At 38.9% G+C, this 17,401-nt stretch overlaps 2 protein-coding genes across 2 annotated transcripts in view; one reads left to right on the top strand and one right to left on the bottom strand.

Moving 5' to 3' along the window:
* Window positions 1-931, top strand: part of eif2s1b (eukaryotic translation initiation factor 2, subunit 1 alpha b) — a 52,195-nt gene extending 51,264 nt beyond the window's left edge. Inside the window, exon 8 of the mRNA XM_042502879.2 lies at window positions 421-931. Coding sequence (XP_042358813.1) covers window positions 421-546 — 126 coding nt within the window. The 3' untranslated portion in view covers window positions 547-931. The remainder of the gene's footprint in view (window positions 1-420) is intronic.
* A 3,365-nt stretch (window positions 932-4,296) lies between these two features.
* On the bottom strand, window positions 4,297-16,858 carry rbm25b (RNA binding motif protein 25b). Its single transcript, XM_042502875.2, has 17 exons — window positions 16,702-16,858; window positions 16,058-16,158; window positions 15,569-15,780; window positions 14,946-15,003; window positions 14,606-14,766; window positions 14,237-14,422; window positions 14,055-14,138; window positions 11,197-11,468; window positions 10,768-10,885; window positions 10,349-10,438; window positions 9,711-9,784; window positions 9,163-9,313; window positions 8,508-8,919; window positions 6,634-6,929; window positions 6,194-6,292; window positions 6,052-6,099; window positions 4,297-5,058 (listed from the first exon to the last, which is right to left on the bottom strand). Exons 2-17 carry the CDS (start codon window positions 16,134-16,136, stop codon window positions 4,966-4,968), a joined length of 2,433 nt encoding a protein of 810 aa, XP_042358809.1. The 5' UTR covers window positions 16,137-16,158; window positions 16,702-16,858; the 3' UTR covers window positions 4,297-4,965.
* Window positions 16,859-17,401: the final 543 nt, after the last annotated feature.

The raw sequence follows: 17,401 nt of genomic DNA, 5'->3' as shown, positions 1-17,401 counted from the left end.
AGAGATGCGTCATAGTAAACAAAGTGGGAAATTAAGGCCAAAAAAGGCTAAAAGATGTACAATTTAGCATTACGAAAAAAATTGCCAAATACTGCATGGTGTTGAATGGCGAAATAATTTTGACAAGCCCAAAAAATGGCTAAAAACAACATATCATAGTTTGTGGAGTCGCGTCGTAGCATACAAAGTAATCATATTTTAATTTAATAATAATATAATGTTTGATAATATTTAATAATAATATAGCATTAAAAAAAGATGTCAGAAAACTTCATAATATAGTATGTTGAGACACCTTAGTAATTAGTATGTCATCCAAAAACATGCAACAATGTCATACTATAGCATGTTGTCCAAATATATTGTATATCGTCTTACAAAAATTTCTGTTTTGTCCTGTTCTTGCGTTTACCTTATCAGCCCAGGGTTGTGACGGACACGGATGAGACAGAGCTCGCCCGGCAGCTGGAGAGGCTAGAGAGGGAAAATGCCGAGGTTGATGGAGATGATGACGCAGAAGAGATGGAGGCCAAAGCAGAGGATTAGAGTTTGTTCTTGCGGAAAAGCTGCAAGGAAAAAACATCAGAGGAGAAAAGGGTTAACTTCACATTGCGAACATTAACTGCTGTTAAAAGTTAATTGGTAAATGCCCCTGTTTGTTCTTTAGCAAGGTTTGTTTCACAAGGTGGTAACACTGAAAGTTACCACCTTCTGGCATTCACTAAGCTCTTACTTCAGAGCCCAGTGTCTTCAGTGGCGCTTCATCTCTGGATGTGATTGATTTCACGGGGAGTGCATGGGCTCATCTGTCTCAAAATCAGTCAGAGGTGACTGTGTGCTGTTTTCTTCCAGTTTAAAGGTTTTTACTTGCCAGACCTACTCTTGTGTAGCTCACACCACATCAATAAAGTTGTGGAATTTTTTATCTCAATGTGTCTTTATCAATTATTGTGTTATACAAGTGGTTGCATTTTAAGCAATATTACAAGAGAGGGTGTTCTCAAACATCATTTTAGCATGACAGATATTCCTTGCTTTCAACAAACGCACCTGCCGATACCGGTTTTATTTGCTTAGATAAATTTACAATTTGTTCTGCAATTTCACAATCACTGTCTAAACTGTATGAATCTACAGCTAAATGATATGTTATAAATTAATTAAAAAAAACATAAGAGCTAAATAAGAATGAGACTTGAACTGCTGATCTCCAGCACTTTAACCATGTGCTTAACAAATGAGCTAAACAGTCACACACATCTGATGAGATGGTCAATGTTTCCTTTATCTCAGTAATAGTTGTGATATCTGTCAAAAACTTGTTTGATATGTAGTTCACGCCGATAATCATCTAAGTCGTCAGTGACGTCTGTCGAAACTCGTCTGATATATGAGTCCAGCCAATATTCCTTGATTTCCACAGACGCACCTGCTGATACTGCTTTTTACCTGTTTCTGGACCACTTCACCTCATTTTTAGGCCAAAATGATATTTTACTCAACTTTACGTGCCTAATTTGTCTGGCAATATCACAGTCAGTGTCTCAACGGTATCAATCTACAGCTAAATGATATTTGATACATAAATTTAAAAAACCTGCAAAATAAGATTTGAACTGTTGTATTTTGGCATTAAAACCACCTGCTGAATCAGCTGAGCTAAACAGCAGCAGGTAAATAGAAGAGAAATCATCTTTTCTTTAGCTCAGTAACAGTTGTGACATCTGTCAAAAACTCAACCAATATGTGGCTCAGGCCAATAATCAACTAAGTTTTTGGAACAGCAAAATTCAGTATCGGCAGTGATGTCTGTTGAAAGTCGACTGATATGAGTCCCGCCAATATTCCTTGATTTCGACAGACGCACCTGCTGATACTGCTTTTAACCTGTTTCTGGACCACTTCACCTCATTTATGGGCCAAAATGACATAAAACTCAACTTTACGTGCCTAATTTGTCTGGCTATATCACAATCAGTGTCTAAACTATATGAATCTACAGCCAAATTATATTTTATAGATAAATTAAAAAAAAAAAAAAAGTTACAAACAAGATTCGAACCCACACACTACTGCATTTTAACCAGCAGCATAGTCAACCAAGCCAAACAACCAGTCATGATTTCAGGGGCGGCGATATTTTATTTATATCCATAACAGCAGTGATTTCTGCCAAAAATTTGCATGATATGTGGCTCACGCCAATAATCGCCGATTGAAATTCTTTTCAGGGCAAATATCATCGCAACTTGTTACAACTTGACTCATGTTTCTCACCTCAGCTTCCTGTCTCACAACCCAACTGCCTGTAACGTGACTGACTTTCCTGTCTCTTGACCTAACTTCTCGTCTTTCCTCCAGTCTCCTGTCTCTTGACTGCCCTTGCTGTCTTCTCAGCTGAACTTCAAAATTCACCTGTCCCAGGTAAAACTCAAACCACCAACCTCAGACACACTAGCCTCTGATTTAACCACGAAGACAAACCTCAAGTCATTCCTCTGTTTTAAGTGTTTGTTGCAAGGTACGTCATCGATGACTTATATCAGCAGAGCAGACAGCTATATCAGCTGATATTTTATTTTATTTATGCCATGAAAGTCAAATGTCACCAGCTAACAGTTGAACCAGAAACCTAAACTGTATGAATCTACGGCCAAATTATATTTATTTTTTTGCCTAATGTTTAATATCTAAAATTTCTGTCACTAAAAAAAAGGCTTAGAATTAATAAACATATTACAGATGAATTAATTCCATCAAACAAAACAATTTTCCAAAATAGCATTTATTTTTACTTTTCAAACTTAAATTCATTTATACAGATAATAGATGGCTGTTGGATGAAATACTTTGTTGTCAGTGGTCAGTTTTGCTCGTGACACCCAACAGTGAGGAGGTATGGCTGCCCACCCTGCTGGTTGTGGAGACGCTCCTCCAAACTGCAGTATAACAAGAGTTGAGATAAGGAACCTCAAGCAGCGAGCAATATGCAGTCAGAAAACTAACTCAAATAAGTGATAACTCAAACATCTTACCAGCCAGTGCAAGATGGGGATGCTGATCATCCTTTGGACTGTTGTCAGATGCCAAGAAATTTATCCTGTGCTGCTTGCAGCGTCGTAGAAGTGTTCGAGTCCAGCTTGTGGCCCTTTGCTGCTTGTTGTTCTTCCTTCTCTGTCCCAGCTTTCCTGATTCTCTCAAACTGTCCTATAAATAAAAGGAAAGTGCCCCCAAAAAATAATCTTTAACATTCAATCACAGTAAAGGTTGATAAAAAAAAAAAAAACACCTAGCCAACTACCTCCAGCATCAAATCTTAAACATTATTTTAAAACAAAAAAAGCTTTTCCTTCCATTGATATGAGCTTACAGGGAAATTGTCAAATCAGTTAAGGTGGGCACAGTTGGTATCTGAAGATAGCTAGCTATCATAGACTGCAAGCAAGCATCAGTTAACAAAGTGGACAAACTTGCGGTTCAGTCATGGCAAAAAACAATGCTCTGTAAAGCTGATGATCCCTAGATGTGTCACTGAAACAGTTGTACATTGATTCTATAACTTGCAGTATGAACATTAAGTTTGCACTTCCCCTGTAGAGCTGCTTCCAGGAACAAAAGCGCTTCGATTTGTCTCGTAGTCTCCAGCTGTGGAAGTGAAATGCAAAAGTGTCTGTGGGTGGAGCGTAATTGCATCTCTGCATCATCATTTCCTGAAATTTCATCACTCCAATTTTTGCTATGTTGATGTCATTTAGCCTTTCACCTTTCACTGCGGCCTCACTTTGTCTATATTTCCCATCATGCCTAGATCTGGACTAAGTCTTGTTCGGTTTGCAAATAAGTTTGCTGTTTTCTGGTCACACACACAAAAATGTCACTTTTTGTCAGTGTTAATACATATCTGTGTAAAACATGGTGGTTTTATGCTGTATTGTTTTGTTTTTATTTGTAAGATTTTTTCTGACTTTTATTGCCTTTAATGGACAGGACAGCTTGAGCATGAAGGGGGGGGGGGGTTCAAACACTGCTTTAAATATAGTGGCAGTGATATAGTACTTACATTACTGCAGTAATAATATCATGGGTCCTGGAGGTATGACTCAGAAACGGCAGAGTAATCTTCTTAGTGCTGAGACAGATGTGCTGTAATGCATATTTGAGCACGTTCTAAAAGTCTTGTTGGCCAATCAGATTGCTTTGTCGGAACTACTTGTTGAATAATACTGGTTAACATAGAATGTATACTTTGTTATTTTTGCTATTTGGCAAGAAAATAGACTGCTGGTTCAGATACGGTTATTAAAAAAAAAAAAATCAATTTATTCAAATGTTTACCGATACAAAAAACAAATAGAGACCATCCTCACAACTTATTATTTCTATAGTGGTTATGACGTGTGTGCTTTCACAGTGACAGAGTTGTCATCATACAAGATAGCCAATGGGTCTTGTCAGCAGACACATTCAAAAACGACAGCTAGGTGCTTTTTTTAGATGGTCTGAGGATGAGAACATACCACGATTGGGAATGAGATAAGGAAAAATTTAGGGAAAATCTCTTGACTTGACAGAAATTATGTATAGTTGTGTCTAAACCCTGAATAAATAACCCTGTAAAAAATATCACATCCTTGTAGTTGCGCATATAGACCCAAGAGAACTTATCTGGTAATTGAACAATGGTCCTGTCATCGGTTTCCTCTCAGACTTGTCTCATTGTCAAATAATGACTTACTGTATGTACAAGAAAGCACACCGACACAGTCAGCACCTGCAAAGACAGATGGGAGGAGAGAAAAACCCTCGCCATGACCTGAACAAGTGGTGAAAATGAGCAGAATCTGCCGTTACACTCGGTACCAGTATGGACACGTCGCTTTCTTTTGGTTGACATAATTGCGCTACACTATTATACACAATGTATGGAAAGAAAATGGTTGATCTTCATTCAGTGGTTATTTTTGCTTATTTAACCAGTCCAATCTTCTTAGCTTCGGTTTCATAAATGAGTAACCTCCACATCTTCACTATGAAGACTTCAGCTTCTTCATCAAGAACCTAAAGTAGGAGAAATGAGAACAGTTTTTTCATGATTTTTAATGACATGCCATACTGTGAATTTTTTTTTACGAGTTTGGACGACATACTATACTATGAAGTTTTTTCATCGTTTTGGACGACAAAATTTTGGATGACATACTATACTATGGCATTTTGTCACTATTTTGAAAGTGATACTTTGACAGATTTTCATGATTTTGGATGACATACTATTGTATGATATTGGTAGACATACTTTAGTATGACTTTTTTCATGATTTCCATGAAACTGGATGACTAACTATACAGCATGCCTCATCAAACGTCATTGCATAGTGTTCCTAAAAAATATCATAGTATAGTATGCCTGAAAAAGTCAGTTTATTATGCCTAAATATTGTCAACGTACAGTATGCCTAAAACAAATACGCAAAAATATGCCATAATACACAGCACCTGGCCTTATTTTCATAATTGATTTGTCTATTGATTGATTTCTTGAAAGGTCAACAGAATACTGAAATTTGTCCAATATAATTTCACAGAATCCAATGTTGCAAATCCATTTTTTTGACAAACTGTAAAAAAAAAACAAACAAAAAAAAAAAACCTTAAATATTAAGTTTAATATCAAATGACGCAAAAGACGCAATTGCTCTCATTCAAGAGAGTTAATTTTGGAATTTTGGTTCGCAAAATTTTCAATATTTTCTTGAAGCAAGAACTGTCAAAAACAATTGCTTAATATTTTTCTCTTCATCAGAGAACAATAACTTTTGGATTCAGCCAATTTTTTCTCACATACTCGACATGAAAAATGGTGTATTTTGACAAGGAGTTAGATTTTTAACACCCACAGACTTTACCTTTTCAACATTCAAATATGACAAAATAATAGAGAGCATTTCACCATTAAAACTATCTCACTGCTACCATGACGTTAACAGTCGACATGAACATAAAATGAAGGCAGCAAACAGTGAGGGCTTACTCATCCATTACATTACTCACCATAGCAACATCATCCAAGATGCTCTGTGGCATACTGTGAGCCATCACCTGGGAAAGACAAAACCCATCAGGATCATTCCATGTTTCACTTTCCCTTCTAGTCTGAATGAACTAAAATGTACAAACATCACAAGATCAGAACCTTCGAGCAGACAAAGTCCACTAATGTCGCCTCTTCCTCTCCAATGTACTCAATAATCTTTTTATTGATCCAGGGCCGAACACGTCGTTCCATTAATGTCTGAAAAAGGACAAGATATGAAGGCACAGGTTATAAAAAGTGGCATTAACATCTGCTTCTGTTGTGAATGACTTACAGTATATAAATGAGACACTAAAGAAGCAGAGGTGAATAAAACCATCCAGTGACCTCTCTTCTGTTACAGATTTTATAAAAAGTGTAACCACCCAGAGGTCATAGTCCAAAATTTGTGAATACACTAACTGTGGACTTTATGAAACCATCTCATAATGCTACTACTCTTGAAGGCCAATTTTATAGAAGATTATCTTCTACGGTAACAAGAAGTGGCTAAAAAGACATTGTGAGTGACATACAACTCATTCTCCTGCTCTACTCACCGTGTCAACCATAGACCAGTCCAGCGGGTAGGAAAATAGCTCAGGCTTCGCTGTGGGAATCTTTTCTATCAGGCTCTTGATGTGTTTACGTTTCTCCTCCGTGTTGGCCCCCTTTATGCTGGAGAGTCCTGCCCCGTCCACCCCGAGGCTCTTGTCATCGTCATAATCCAGGGGAACCAACTTCCTCTTGCGTGGCTGTTCGTCGGCCTCTTCGTCATCGAACTTGTTGAAGACGCTGTCCACAGGCAGCTTCTTTCTCTTTCCTGCATTGGGTTGACTTGGGCTTCCTGTAGCACCTGGAGAGGACAAGGAGCTTTATGAAGCTTTACGGTTTTCATTTACAAATGATTAGGTTCACTTGAATTTGCATCGCTGGAGTTACTTGTCTGTTCTGCAGTGACTAAATCAAAACTATTATGTTTCCTTTAATGTTCGTCAGTATCTGTTTCAATAAAAGGAAAAAAAACTATGAGTGAAATGAAAGCAGAACACTCAAATTCATAATTCACCCTAACGCTGAAAACACACCAAGCAGCAGCAAAGTGCAGCTCACCGCAATAATTACATTTTTCTGCAGCCAGGAGGCGTGTTCACGTTGTTAAAATTTTTCGGAACATGGGTCAACATGTCAGAGGAGTCACAGGATATTTACTGACTGGCTGTTAAGGCTGCAAAAAGGTGCACATCACCACAAAATTTGACTGCCTGAACTTGGAGCATCCACCTCAACTTCTATAGACATTGCATGACAGCTTCACGCAACCACGCTTTGCTGCTGTTTGTTCATGTTTTCAGTATAATGTTATAGTTAAAGCTCATGAATCATTGGTATGTGTCATGAATCTTTTTGTGCTTGAGGAAATATACTTTTCATATGCAGCACCTTTTTCTAAATATGCCTTGCTACCTGTGATTTCTACATTATCCAGACAAATTTTAATGTTGCACTTTGTGCTCCGTACATATGAGAAAGAATTCCCTGCAAGTTTTTCCAGTCGAATGAAAATACATGTAAGAGAGAACAGAACTGTGGTGTGAGGTGGGTGGTAGTAAAAATGATGGATGAGGATGTTTTATCACAAAAAACTGCTGACAACAAATATGCAAGCGGTGCATTCTGGTCCATGAAGTCTACTTTCAGTGCAGAAATGTGCCCGTTTCTCTGAATCTTGAGGATTTCTCCCTTTTTGGTTGAATATTTTAACAAAATCTAGAGAGAAGCTCTTTTTCTTAGACCTACACCAATATATCTAATACAGAACCACCATGTGTGTTTTAGAGAAAAATCTGGCAATATAATGGTTATTTAACATCACACTAATCACTGACTTATTTGTCACATGAAATCATACAAAGTACAACTTCAGTAAAATGCACCGCCAGCAGCTCCTTTAACTTGCGCATTGCAATCCAGTCCTTTTTTGCCTCTTTTATTGTAGACTGCTGCTTCATAATGGAGTCCAGCTCTCAGCTGTATACAAAGTAACAACTGACATGAATTCTCAATAAATGTCTGGTGAGTAGAGCTGCAACAGCCGGCTTCATTATCACATAATCTGACAGCTATTGTATCGATTAACCAATTAACCAGTTTGTCTAAATTATGTCCGAAAATAGTGACAAATGTGTTTACTTCAACCATCTACAGGGATATAAAACTGAAATAAAACATCTCACATCCATGAAGCTAGAATGAATGACAATTTGGCAGTGACTTAGGTGGTCAGAAAAGTGAATTCACTGAAAATCAATATACTGTAGTTGCTGATTAAATCTCTGCCGGCATGACATAATAATTAAATATTTTTAACTCTCTCTGTGAGCGCTCCACACCTGTCCATGTTACAGTGAGGACACATTTCTTTTGGACTCACCCAGTTTGAGGCTGAGGCCGATCTTTGGCCGGTGTTCCTCCTGCGGCAGCGCCTCTGGGGGCGAGTTCTCATGAGGAATGATGATACCGCAGGGCGACTCGTCCCCAGGTGTATTGGGGGACGCGTTGCCGCTTGCCGACGACACAGAGGGTGCTGCTGTGATTGGCCGCATCGTGGGCTTCAAGCATGGTTTTACATCAGGGTTGTCTTCATCGTCTTCATAATAATCATCCTCACCCTCCTCCACCTCGTCGTCTGAGTGGGCGGGCCGTGCGCGGGGTTCTGCTCTTTCCTGTTCCTGTCGGTGGTCCCGGTAGTCTCGTGAACCCCTGTGGCGTTCCCGTTTCTCCTCGGGCTCTGGCTCTTGGATGATAGGAGGTTGTCTCAGACGCTCCTCCTCTTCCTCCTCCATCTGGACCAATAAGAGGCAGATATGCCGAAGATTAACACCCAATCAGTGTTTTACAGAAAAGAAGGTCAACAGACAATGAAAGCTGGACACCACAGATGTGCAGAGATGCAGAGAGACGTGGATAATAAAGTGACCTTCACAAAGACAACACACAGCATGCCCACTCACTACAGATATACAGACAAACACAAACAGATAAAAACAGACACACACAGACACACACATTATTAAGGAGAAGCATACCCTGCGTAGCTCTGCGTCTGGGTTTGGATGTCCCTCGTCTAGCAGCCTCTGTCTGATCTCCTCCAGCTCCTCCTTCTCTCTCTTCCTGTCACGCTCGTCCGCCTCCATCTCCTTCTCTCGGTCTCTGAGACGCTTCTGCAGCGCACTGCCCCTAGGGGTCATACCAAAAATAACAGCCTTCAGAACAAAAGCCATAGCTGCAGCATTGCATCTGCTAATACAAGTCAGATCTGGGTCACACAGCATCTGCTGCCACTTTTTACTGTTTTTATTTTTTTACATGCTTAGGTACCACATGGCCCAAATTTGTCAAACAATAACATGGATACCTAAAGGTTTATGTCTTCCTATGTTTAGCCAAAATTAAAAAAACATTTCTGACAATGTCGGATTCGATTAGATGTCATGAACATCACACATCGACAAATTCTGCACATCGGATGAAAAATCCTATTAACAGAGACAAATGTGCACTTTTATTTTTGATTGACAATCTATTTAACTTGGCCTAATTAAAGACAGCCCCGCAGCACTGCTGTGTTGCTCACCTGTAATACTTAGGGTCATCTCTGTCATCGTCATAGTCTTCGAGAAACTCTTTCAACCGTTTGCCCTCTTTCACCTAAAGAAACACAGGACCATGCCTTTTCTTCAGGATAATAGAGTCATGTTTGCTCAAACATTTTATTGTGTGACTTATCAAATGACATATGAACACAAAATGAATCACACAAAAGTCTCCATCTTGGCAACTGACGTTAACGTGCACATTTACTGATGCTAAAGAGCAGGCATTAACACTGACAACTGATAAGTTCTGACTGTAAGCTTTAATACATTCTGTCCTAGAATTAACAGTGATCAGGTTTTAAAAATCTACTTCAAAAATTGTTCGCTTTAAGGTCAAACTCAGTAATATTCTAGTTTGAAGAGGACAAGGAAGGATGAACACAATGCCTACTATCTTCATGTTTTTGTTCTGTTTTACTTTACTTTGACTTTTTATGCTCATCTTTTATCATCTTTTTGCCATGTCTGAGCTTTTCTGTGTTAATATAAAAAAAGCAATAAATATTTTTTTTTAAATAAAAAAGAGGTAAGGGTGCACATTTAGTGTTCAAGGGTTAGGGGTTGGCAAAGTTGGACACCTCTTACGAACATCAGTGGTCATTTAATGCGCTCTCACCATTTCTCTTCTACGCTCATCTTCCCTCTCGGTCTCTTTGGCGTAGTCCCGGGCCTTCTTCCTCTCCCTGAGCTCCCAGTTTTTTAGTCGCTGTCGTCACAATAGTATCAAGTAAGTCACAATCAAACACAATCATAACATCAAGCGAAAAGGGTAACACACATGTTATTTTGCTACAAGTGCTGCTGTGATGCTTAATCTCTTATTTTACCTTTTACTCTGGGGATTCCCGATATTTTTAAACATCCACATTTAGATACTTAGACTTATATAATGAACCATCATCTCTGACAGGTGTGTGGTTGCCCAACTGCCATTTTCACATCTATATAATGTGACAATGGCAGATTGTTAGCCTAAAGTAATTTTTTTATTTTTTTTACATGGATACAGTCCAGGTAACCTCCAAGCATCCTTACCTCCTGATAGGCTGCCTCCTTGTCTCTGAGTTTCCGCTCCAACTTCCTGCGTTCATAGGCCTCCTCTTCATCATCCTGGTCTCGTTTTTTTTCCCTGTCTCGGTCTCGACTCACCTCCCTGCAAAAACAATAAGAATACATTATCCTTCAGTATGAACTGGAAACAACATAATCAGTTGGAGAAGAGTCAGAGTTAGCGATATGTCAATCAAACATTGTCTATATATATTTTCACCGGTTTTCAATCCTGCCATTAGTTTCAGTCATTATCAATGTAAACCACTTACAACAAGCTCCTGATAGTTAATCCATCACAATCAAACTGAGCCAGCTATCGGTGGCTATAGATTTTTTATTAATCAGTTTATCTCCCAGATCTGATGTGTTTGACTAAAATACACATCATGAGGTTTTTTTTTTTTTAATCACCTGGATCGGCTGCGCTCTGGGCTCCTGTCACGGCTCCTGTCCCTGTCCCAGTCTCTCTCTCGCTCTCTTTCTCTGGTCCTGCGGTCGCGGTCTTTGTCTCTGTCTCTCTCCCGTTCTCGCTCTCTTTCCCTCTCCCGTTCCCTCTCTCGTTCCTTCTCCCTCTCGCGGTCCCGGCGCTCTCTCTCCCGCTCTCGCTCTTTTTCCCGCTCCCTGCGTTCCCGCTCAAACTCCAGCCGCTCCTTCTCCCTCTTGTCCTTCTCTTCTTCTAGTTTCTGCAGAGCAAAACACAGGCAGGGTCAGCCAGTGCCACACGTGGTCCAGTGAGTCTTCTGCAGTCAATTTGCTACTGTGCACAGATCAAGTGGTTTCCAGATTTTGAAAGGTTTCATACAGGAACATGCCCTATCATAATCAGTAAAAGTCTCGTAAGAGAAGATGGAATCATAACTGGGAAAACCTGGAGGGATCAAATAAGCTCTCCCTCACAGAGAGACAGCTTCATCATTCATCTAAAGCAATACAGTGAACTTTGCTGCTTCAGAATAAACTACAGTTTAGCATGAATGTAACTGGAAACCACTTAAATGGTCAAAAAGATCTGTGGGACATGTTCAACTTGAGGCATTCATAACAAGTAAAAGGTGCTGCAAAAGACAATGCTTTTTCTCTCCTTAAGAGTCCTCCTCTCAGAACAAGAAAAACAAAAACAGAAAACAGGCGTCAGTCTTTTGTTGAACTAGTTGTTTGTGACTTACAGGTGTTGAACTATGGATTCAGCCCTTCGCTGCCCCTACAAGCCTTTAAAGTTAGGCCTGGGAGGAAAGCAGGTCACACGGTATACAAGGGAAAAACGTTATGGGATTCTGTCTTGCTTAAGCATCATCATTATCATCATCATCAGAAACAACAGCCTTTACTTCAATGGGTAACATGTCATTGGGTAATCAAGAAATGAACATAATGCACATCAGTAACATTTCTGCACAGATAATTGAAATTGTAGAAGCGGTCTTACCCCTGCAGAAGTCTTCAGCAGCTCTTCTTGACTTGTTACAAACACACACTCATCCCAATTCAATCCGGGCATTACACACAAGGCTTTGAGTAAAATGTGCTTAGAGTTAAAACAGAATTTGACACACTGAGTACCAAATAAAACAAATTATTAGTACTTCCATTACTTTTAGGGCACTTACACTGTTATACAGAGAAATGTACAGTCAGTGCAGCAGTCAAGTTAATTATATCAGTCATATGCAACCACAGTCAGCTGGTCTTCAGCAAGAAACAGACTAATCTAAAAGCCTCGGGTGTAGTGCAACTCAAGAGAAGGAAATTTAAGACACAAGAAAGATGATGGAGACATTTACTTAAGCATTATATCTTAACTTGATTAGATCAGATTAAGTACTATTACTAACTTACTCATGTAAGTTGCTCAATTTTGCTTCTGTTGTGTCTCTTTTTACTTACCTCTGTCGTGTCTTGCTAAATAAATACTTGATCAAAAATTGTTTTTACATAATTTTGCTATTTTTATTTACCATCAAATCAAACGGTACATATTTTATTAATTGGTGTCTGTAGTACTGCTTTTTTTGTTGTTGTTGTTGTTTTTTGGTTTGTTTTAGCCGAATTTACTTTATAGTCTTAATTCTTAAAAGCCAGAGAAACAAATTGGAGAAGGGAATAGAAGCATTACTGGTTTTTTTATTTGTTCTTTGACAACACTGTCAAATCCTCTAATTGTGCAGTTCTTTTCTCTCTGGTTTTTGGTTTAATCTTTTGACGTGGTTGCAGGACTTGGCAAAATTTTAGCTTGGCTAGCTTAGCTTCCTAAATAAGGTCGAAAAAATAGACTGTGTACTTTACTGTCTTCCTGTACAGTTTTATAGCAGATACATAAACAGAAAAACAAGGCAAAGAGAGTAAGACAGTGATGGAGAGCAAGAGATGGAGGGGAGATGTCACACGATGACACATACAGAGAGCACGTACCTTGTCAGTCTTCAGATCAGCGTGCTGCTGTGGAGTGGGCGCCCCCCACACTAGCATAATAAAAGCTACAGCCAAAGTCACTGCAGTGGTTATTGACAAGAGTCCTTGTGCTTCAACATTAACACCATTAAGACAGACCATCATTTACAGAGGACTCGCACAGGTTCACCGGCTCGGGCTTTCAGGGCAACACCAATAATGTCACAAAATGAAGGTGAAAAGTTTGGGGGGAACTTTTGTTTTGTCAAATGTTTGGCTGAATAAAAAGCATCATGAGCCCTGACCAACAAACACAAAAGTGCAACACAGTTGCCCCTATGCAAGTCCTCAAGAGGGGGACGCCCAGTATATGTATATAGTAAATAAAGGCTGATACTTACATCCTATCCTCGTAACTTTTTCCAAAGCTCTGAGATTCATCTTGCTTTAGTCACCATATGACCACTATCATAATGGTGGGGTTTAATGAATAGATTAGCTTTTAAGTAACTTTACATCGTCTCCATGCATTTTTGTGTGATGAATGAAGAATGGATCTATAATAATCACACCTATAGTTTCACTACGTTGGTCACAGGTGTCAAATCAGGCCTGACAAGGTGACAAAAACTAGCTGTCTGCCTACTTGTGGTGTTTGAACACTGAACATGAAACATTTCATATAATATGGGGCAAATTAAGATGTTTGATGATTTAAATTTCAAGGATTGCCAATTTGTAGCAAAGTATGCATGTTAGTGAGATCAAGAAAAGTTTTGTAAACGTGTCGGCTAAATGTGCAAGCTCTAGGAGTGAACTATGTGAGCAGCTGCTGTCCACAACCTGTAATGTCAACTACAAGATCAAAGGAGACACTTTACCTTGTGAGTGTCTCGAAATTTACTAATTTCTCTGGAAATCAGGTCTCTCTTGTCCTCCTCCATATCGATAGTGTTAATGTCGTCCTGAAGAAAGAGAATGAAAAGGTCAAATAACACTTTCACATTCTAGGTCATAATAAAAGAATAGCACAAGCCAGAGAGGGGTAAACGGAAGTTTGTACCTCTTCTTTTTTCTCCTTTTTCCTCTTGCGTCGCTGGGACTCTTCATCCTGTGAAGGCGCGTTGAGGTCAGCAGCATATTCCCGCATCAATCCATCAATAGCACCTTTGATAATCTGATCCCTCTTCTTTGTCTCCTCGTCTAGAACCTCTTCCTCGTCATCTCCTCCATCTTCAGCCTTCTTATTCTGCCAGGACAGAAAAACATCCTAGTTCAGTTTCACTGCTATAAATATTTAAATCAGTTCACAAATCTCAGATGTGGGCGGCAATTAAGAGATCTGGAACGAGGCTAGACTGATTTCTGAGGCAATAAACTTAGGCACACTGATCATATTCATCTCCAGTAATTCCCTAAAACAGAATAATACCCCATTTGCAGTCTTTTTCTTGGCCTTCCACTCGTCCAGCTGAGCTTTAGTCTTGGCATCCACCTTTACCAACAGATTTTTGTCTCCAATTTGCAGGTCGTGAAGCAGCCGCAGTGCTCGCAATGTGGACTCTGGTTCCTTGTACTCACAAAACCCAAAGGCTGCAACAAATATAGAAGTGAGACGACATGATTACAGTTTCATATATGGATGTGTATGATTTGATGGGATAATAAACACAGATGAACAGAGTGATTTCTGGTGGGTTTTACATAAAATCATCATTTGGAGTTAGAGCTGATAACCCAAGTCAGCCATGGATGACAGTATTATGAATTACCTTGAAGCTTGCCAGAGGCTCCTTGGACTCTTTTCCAGCTCAAAACAATTCCACATTTCTATAATGAGAGCACAAAGGGAAGAATAAATAATAACAATAAAGTTTATCTATATAGCACTAATAGAAAAGAACATTGCAAAGTGCTTTTATACTTAAAAACACAAAATTCACACACAGAAAAAAAACACAGCACAAAAAAATATATATAAAGACAAGACAGAAAACAATTTAAAACAAAACACAAGAAAAACAGAAAAACAACACATAAGAAAAATTGGGAAAAGGAGGCTTCACAACTTAGGCAGAAGTAAACTTTATCAAATAAATAACTACGACAGCAAAGAATTCATTTTCAACAGGATGCCTACGCAATCCATGATATTAAAATGAAAGACATTACATCGGTGTACGCAAAAAAGCGTATTGTGATCTTTATTTTAAGTACATCTATAAGAACTTATCAGGATGGTGGTAGATGTAATCCTTGTATAAAGTTTAAAAGAAACAATCTGTGTGATTTCAGTGAAAATTTTGGATGCAACTCCCATGCCCAATACATAAATATTTCATAACTTTGAGACCTAAATACATGCAATGCTTGTGAACCCCTTCCCATTCCTTACCGCGAGCAGCTGTCTGATCAGCATGTCTGAAGCTTTCTCTGATATGTTTCCCACAAACACTGTTGTGGTGGGGCCGCTGCTCTCGTCATTGTCTTTGACTCGCAGTATTTCCTTCTTATGGATTGCAGGTTTACTGATCACTTGCACAGAAGGCACCATAACTGCAGATGTGGGGGTCATTATGCCGACATGAACTGGGATCATTGGAGCTCCTGCAACAGCCAAAGGAATTATACATTAACTAACAAAGCTGAGTGATATTAAATGCTTTTCTCAAAAGTAACTGCTTAATGTCTGTATTTTATTGCAAATTTGAGCGCTGTGCTTTGCCCTATAATCAGCAAAACAGCAAATATGAAACCTTCTGGTAACACTTTTTAGCCTGAAAGCTGCTGGTGTCCCCTCTGAAATAGTATGTGTAACACTGTATAGTAGTTTAAGTCAAAGACGCTGCCATATATATTTATGTTGGGACAGATGGTTGCTTACCTGAGGAAAAGCCAGCAAACTGAGGGGGCATCCCAGGCGGGGGCAACAGCGGCCGGTTTAAATGTGGGGGGAATGACATCCTGGGTGTGAATTAGACCAACCTGAGGAAGGAAAATACCTCTTAGTGTATCAGTGTTAACAACATATATCTAACTGTTACATGTGTTAGACTCAACGACATTTTAAACGTGAAAGCGTAGGCTGATTTACGCTAAGAGGACAGAGGAGAGCACTGCCATGTTGTGTCAGTAACTTAAGTTAGAAATAAATTTAAGATCGATCTACGACTTTTGCTGTCCAACTGTAACGCTAACTGGAGTTAGCTTAGCTCAGTGGAGTAACATATCTGTCCATTGACTTGATATCATTAAGCCGCATACAAATGTACTGATACTTTGTCTGATTGCGACACACTGTGTTGCAACTAAATAAAGAAACCCTAATTTAAGTTAACATTACAAAACACAGCAGTGTAGCTAGTTAGCTAAAGCTAGCATCAAGCACGCTACCGAGAGTCGCGACCCGGCACAACTACACCAGGCTAAGCTAACATTAACTACACTGCTTTTCCCTAACAAGCGAAACTCACTATTGTGGGCTCAATATTAATCAAGAGTGAACGTAAAATGTTCATATAAGCATACCCAGAGTTAGGTGGCGTACAAAGGGATTAAAAAACAGCTCTAAAAAGGCAACTGATGATGAAGATCTTTGTAACTTCTCGAGTGTTGGATTAGCACGACGGCTAGTTATCACAGGCCTACAAAAATCTGAACGCATGCGCACTACGTACCAAACTACAAGCGTGTTTGTTTTGCACATCGGGACGTGGACGCTGGGCGGAGTCATAAAACAGCAGTATTACCATTAGAAGTGGTAATAATAATGATATTAATAATAATAGTATTATTAATTACTTTAGTATTGTTATTGTTACTATTATTGTTATTATTATAACCTTTAAGGTTACAAAAAAAGTTTGTGGATGGTAAAAAAGCTTTATCAAATGTACACTTACAGTGATTTGAAAAATTTACAGGTCTCAAAGTGATTATTCTTCAAATATACTTTGGATCACTTAGGCTACTCGTGCATAGTTTCAGACAGAAAAGCCATTCAAATGTCAAACTGTTGTTGCTCTTTAATTACATTTATGCCTTTATTTGCACTGTTCTTTCTACTTCTATTGTAAATTTCTAAATTTCTTCTATTGTAAATTTTTAAATTACTATTTCATATTTCTTTTATATTTGCTACACGTTAGGCATTCTGTGGACAGCAAAGTAAGAATTTCATTGTACAGGGAAACATGTTTCCATACTGTGCATATGACAATAAACACTT

Source organism: Plectropomus leopardus, chromosome 16 (genome assembly GCF_026936395.1).
Source record: "Plectropomus leopardus strain MGB_pleo_1.0 chromosome 16, ASM2693639v1, whole genome shotgun sequence".
Taxonomy (NCBI): Eukaryota; Metazoa; Chordata; class Actinopteri; order Perciformes; family Serranidae; genus Plectropomus; species Plectropomus leopardus.
Note: the sequence above shows the minus strand (reverse complement) of the source record. Positions and strands in the feature narration are given on the sequence as shown.